The 6,000-nt window shown below is 42.5% G+C and overlaps 1 protein-coding gene across 1 annotated transcript in view; it reads right to left on the bottom strand.

Annotated features, from left to right (window-relative positions):
- Window positions 1-477: 477 nt before the first annotated feature.
- The window catches only part of tacr2 (tachykinin receptor 2), a 54,610-nt gene continuing 49,087 nt past the window's right edge, over window positions 478-6,000 (bottom strand). The window contains exon 4 of the mRNA XM_063071147.1: window positions 478-678. Coding sequence (XP_062927217.1) covers window positions 478-678 — 201 coding nt within the window. The remainder of the gene's footprint in view (window positions 679-6,000) is intronic.

The raw sequence follows: 6,000 nt of genomic DNA, 5'->3' as shown, positions 1-6,000 counted from the left end.
TGTAATGATCATTGAACCCAGCTTTGATGCCTAGTTTTACCGGGGATTCGGCTTCACCAGCCGATGGGGTCTTGGGGCAGAATTGCTTTCTTATGGTTGGAAAAGACTTGCATTGGGAGCCAACCTCATGCACCCAGTGGGATACACTGTGTGGTAGCAACATATTCCAACAAGTATGTGACCAGCAATGGACAATTTACCATTCCTCAGAGCATCCACTTAACAGAGGCTCGTGCAAACAAGTAAATATTGTTTACCTGTATACTCACCTACTCCAGTCTTGCTACCAGGTTGTATTGCTGTTGTTGTTGTTAGTCTCCCAATTGTCTGGCCCAGGTATCTAGATAATGGGTCCATGTGCCTATCAGCTCCTATCCATCTGTCTGCTCCTGCCTGATCACAGATCCCTATGTCAATGTGCTCAAATATCTGGCTCTCTATTTCTGTGACCTTCCTATCATTGAACTATTTTTGCACTCACCGGTTGTTTAAGCAGCAGTAAATGATGGGGTTATACATGGTGGAGCTCATGGCAAGCCAGAATATCCCCAGGTACACTTGTTGGATGTATGTTTTAAAGTAGATGTCTTTGTTAAAACTTCCCAGGATGAAATACAAGTGGTAGGGCAGCCAGCAAACGGCAAAGGTCAAAACCACGACAATCATCATCTTTACGACCTGCAACAAAGTAAAGAGCATCCAGTGAGTTGATGGAATTTGCACTTAACTTGGGCTAAATCAATGAGATGTATCAACCTGAAAGTATCGAGGAATTGGAGGTTAGACTCCAACGTTCAGAACAACCCTAGAAAAATGTCATTGGCACAATAAAAACTGTGTCTGAGATCTTGGAAAGATGACTTTCATGCAAGCTCCTTAAAAGCTGTTCCTAAGAAAAATATTTTAGACTGTTATTAAAGTTGAGCTTCATGACCACTTTAAAGGAACAATGGTTGAGGGGATGCCAAACATGACTTCTGGCAAAAGAAGTTTAATCGCAAAGTTCAAAGTAAATTTATTATCAAAGTACCTACTGTATATGTAACACTATACAACTCCGAGATTCATTTTCTAGTGGGCATACTCTGTAAATCCAATAACCGTAATAGAATCAATGAAAGACCACGCCCAAAAGGATAGACAACCAGTGTGCAAAAGACAACAAACAGTGCACACAAAATAAATAAATAAATAAATAAATAGAGAGAGAGAGAGAGAGAGAGAGAGAGAGAGAGAGAGAGAGAGAGAGAAATAAATAGAGAAATAAATAAATAATACTGTATCAAGAACATGAGGTGAAGAGTCCTTGAAATTGTGAGGGAACAGTTCAGAGATGGGGCAAGTGAAGTTGAGTGAAGTTATCCCCTCTGGTTCAAAAGCCTGACAGTTGAGGGGTAATAACTGTTCAAGAGCCTGATGGTTGAGAGGTAGTAACTGTTTCTGAACCGAGTGGTGTGGCCCCTTGGGCTCTTGTACCTTCTTCCTGATGGCAGCAGTGAGAAGAGAGCATGTCCCGAGTGCTGGGGTGCCCTGATGATGGATGCTGCTTTCCTGCAACAACACTTTGTGTAGAAGTGTTCGATGGTGGGGAGGGCTTTACCTGTGATAGGCTGGGCCATATGCACTACCTTCTGTATGACTTTATTTTCAAAGGAATTGGTGTTTCCATACCCGACTGTGATGCAGCCAGTAAATATACTATCCATTACACATCTATAGAAGTTTGTCAAAGTTTTAGATGTCATGCTGAATCTACACAAACTCCTAAGCAAGTAGAGGCAATGCCATGCTTTCTTCGTAATCGCACTTAAATGTTGGGCCCAGGACAGGTCGTCTGAAATAATGACACAGAAGAATTTAAAGTTGCGGACCCTCTCCACCTCTGATCTGCAATGTGGACTGGCTCGTGGACCTCCAGTTTCTTCCTCCTGATGTCAATAATTAGCCTGTTGGTCTTGGGTTGTTGTGGCACCACTCAGCCAGATTTTCATCTCCCTCCCATTTGCTGATTCATCACCTCCCTTTATCCAGCCAGTGATAGTGTGCCGTCAGCAGACATAAATATGGCATTGGAGCTGTGCTTAGCCACCCAGTCTCAAGTATAAAACCACGAGAGTAGACTATGTGGTGCACCTGTGCTGATGGAGATGGTGGAAGAGATGCCAATCTGAACTGCCTGGAGTCTGTAAGTGAGGAAATCGAGGATCCAATTGCACAAGGAGCTATTGATGCCAAAGTCTTGAAGTTTTGAGGGGGGTAATGGTATTAAATGCCAAGCTGTAGTCGATAAAGAGCATCTTTATGTGTGTTTCTTTGCTGCTCAGATGTTCCAAGGTTGAGTGAAGAACTATTGAAAAGGCATCTGCTGTTGACCTGTTGTGCCAGTAGGCAAATTGGTGCGGATCCAAGTCACTTCTCAGGCAGGAGATGATACGTTTCATCGCCAGCCTCTCAAAATACTTCATCACCGTGGGCGTAAGTGCTACTAGACTTTAGTCATTGGGGCAGCTTGCCATGTTTTTAGGCACCACAGTATAATTGAAGCCTGCTTGAAACAAGTGGGTATCTCAGACTGCTGAAGCAAGAGGTTGAAGATCTCAGTGAATCCTCCAGCCAGTTGATCAGAACAGGTCTTTTAATACTCAACCACGGAACCCATCTGGGCTGGATGCTTTCTGTGTGCTCACCCTCCCGAAGAATGCTCTCTTGTCAGCCTCAGAGACTGAAATCACAGAGTCATCACAGGCTGTGAGAGTTCGTGATGGTTCCTCACTGTTTTCAGGTCAAAGTGAGCATAGAAGGCATTTAGCTCATCTAGAAGCGAAGTCCTGTTGTCACCTATGTCACTTGATTTCATTTTGTAAGAGGTGAGAGCATTCAAGCCCTGCCACAGCTGTCGAGCATTCTTCATTGATTTTAAATTAGTCTGAAACTTCCACTTTGCCTGTGAAATGGCTTCCTGGAGATCGTACCTACACCTGAAATGGTTTGAATAATGCGAAAAAGACAGGGTTTATAATAATCGCTGGTCAAATATTATGTATTACAATTCCCAATAATCTTTCAATCCTTCTGCTTAGAAAGTTACATCTGTATTATTGACAGACATCTCTCAGGATTGACTGTGAATTAGTTGTAGTTGTGGTGTTTCTCAGTGGAATTCTACACCTAATAAAGTAGCCATTGAGTTTATGTTCATGGTTTTCTGCTGCTGTAGTCCAACCTCTTCAAGGTTCAATGACTTGTGCAGTCAGAGATGCTCTTCTCCACAGCACTGCTGTGACACATGGCTATCTGAGCTACTGTCGCCTTCCTGTCAGCTTGAACCAGTCTGGCCATTCTCCTTTGACCTCTCTCATTAACAAGGTGTTTTCACCTGTAGAACTGCCCCTCACTGGATTTTTTATTTTTTGTTTTTCGTACCATTCTCTGTAAACTCTAGAGATTGTTGTGTGTGAAATTCCTGGGCAATCAGCCACTTCTGAGATATTCAATCTATCCCACCTGGAACCAACAATCATTCCACGGTCAAAGTCACTTGGATCACATTCATTTCCTCATTCTGATGTTTGATCTGAACAACAACTGAACTTCTTGACCATGTCTGCATGCTTTTATCCATTGAGTTGCTGCCACGCGATAGGCTGATTAGATATTTGCATTAATCAGCAGGTGTACAGGTGTGCCTTCTAAAGTAGCCATTGAATGTATGTGGATCCCAAAGTCTGAGGCCAAAGATTTTGGAGATCACTATCAGTGACTGGGATGAATGCAAGAGGAGTAAAGTCCTTCTGTTAACTTATGTTAACACTCACCTTAATTTTAGAAAAAAGATATTTTGGATGTTAAAGGCACTTGATAAACAATAATTAATTGATAATGAGACATATAGCACCTTTAAAATAAACTACACAACATCATTTATGCAAAATCATCATAGACAAAATTATCATTTGAAGAATAAGATACATGGGATGTTACTAGGACAGATGACCAAAATTTTGATCAAAAAAGGAAAGTGTGCAACACAACAAATAAAGGTAGAAAGAATTCCAGAGCCCAGAGCTCAGGCTACTGAGGGCAAAGCTGCCACAGATGGAACAACTGAATTCAAACATGAACTAAAGCAGAGAAGCTATGGTACAAGTATTAATTGGTCATCATCTTACAGGAAAGATCTGATTGCTTTGGAAAGAAGATTCACTAAAATGTTGCCCGAGAAGGAGTTCTTCAACTATAAGATAAGATTGCATAGTCTGGTACGTTCTATTTGAATCAGACGAGGCTGAAGTGTGAACTGCTTGAGGTGTTTATTATGAGGGACATAGAAAGACTAGATAATGAGAAACATTTCCCCTTGGCTGTGTATAACCAGAGGAATAGGTTTAAGTTAACTGGCAGGGGATTTAGAGTTATTTGAGGAATATTTTTTTTCTTCCAGATCCTTGGGGTCATTGACAATCTGTGGTCTGTGTTCTATCCTGTTTCAGCTTATTTGCTGCTTTCTCCTAGGTTTAATGCCTCCATTTTAAAATGATATTCCAATTAAATTGTAACATTTCAACACCTGGTTCTGCTGTCCAGCTATGTTCCAGATGCTTTACTCTGGTCCACAGGATCTAACAGCATTTGGATAGACAGTGTCATTAAATGGAGTCAGCATGGCTTTATGCATGCAAGGTTATGCCTGATGAAACTTTTACTCATTGAAGCGATAACTAAGAAAGCAGATGAAGGCAGAGCGGTGAATTTTTTTTTCTACAAGGCCTTCAACAAGGTGAAGGCTGATTCACCTTCTTATCTGGAAGTTTAAAACCCACGTAACCCAGGGAAAGTGAGGTGGATTCCAAAATTATCTCAGAGATCGGACACAGAGTGTGGTGATTAAAAAGGTTGTTACTTGGAATGTCATAGTCATTCTTTATTGATCCCGAGGGAAATTGGTTTTCGTTACAGTTGCACCATAAATAATTAAATAGTAATAAAATCATAAATAATTAAATAGTAATATGTAAATTATGCCAGGAAATAAGTCCAGGACCAGCCTATTGGCTCAGGGTGTCTGACCCTCCAAGGGAGGAGTTGTAAAGTTTGATGGCCACAGGCAGGAATTACTTCCTATGACGCTCTGTGCTGCATCTCGGTGGAATGAGTCTCTGGCTGAATGTACTCCTGTGCCCACCCAGTCCATTATGTAGTGGATGGGAGACATTGACCAAGATGGCATGCAACTTGGACAGCATCCTCTTTTCAGACACCACCGTCAGAGAGTCCAGTTCCATCCCCACAACATCATTGGCCTTACGAATGAGTTTGTTGATTCTGTTGGTGTCTGCTACCCTCAGCCTGCTGCCCCAGCACACAACAGCAAACATGATAGCACTGGCCACCACAGACTCATAGAACATCCTCAGCATCGCCCAACAAATGTTAAAGGACCTCAGTCTCCTCAGGAAATAGAGACGGCTCTGACCCTTCTTGTAGACAGCCTCAGTGTTTATTGACCAGTCCAGTTTATTGTCAATTCGTATCCCCAGGTATTCGTAATCCTCCACCATGACCACACTGACCCCCTGGATGGAAACAGGGGTCACCAGTACCTTAGCTCTCCTCAGGTCTACCACCAGCTCCTTAGTCTTTTTCACATTAAGCTGCAGATAATTCTGCTCACACCATGTGACAAAGTTTCCTACCGTAGCCCTGTACTCAGCTTCATCTCCCTTGCTGATGCATCCAACTATGGCAGAGTGATCAGAAAACTTCTGAGGATGACAAGACTCTGTGCAGTAGTTGAAGTCAGGGGTGTAAATGGTGAAGAGAAAGGGAGACAAGACCGTCCCCTGTGGAGCCCCAGTGCTGCTGATCACTCTGTCGGACTAGCGGACTAATGGAGGCTGGTGACTAGTGCTGTGCTGCATGGGTCAGTGTTGGAACCCTTGTTACTTATAAAAATTATTTGGGTGCAAATGCAAAAGACGAAAGCAGTAAGCTTGTGGATGA

This window comes from Mobula hypostoma, chromosome 19 (assembly GCF_963921235.1).
Source record: "Mobula hypostoma chromosome 19, sMobHyp1.1, whole genome shotgun sequence".
In the NCBI taxonomy this organism is placed as follows: domain Eukaryota; kingdom Metazoa; phylum Chordata; class Chondrichthyes; order Myliobatiformes; family Myliobatidae; genus Mobula; species Mobula hypostoma.
Note: the sequence above shows the minus strand (reverse complement) of the source record. Positions and strands in the feature narration are given on the sequence as shown.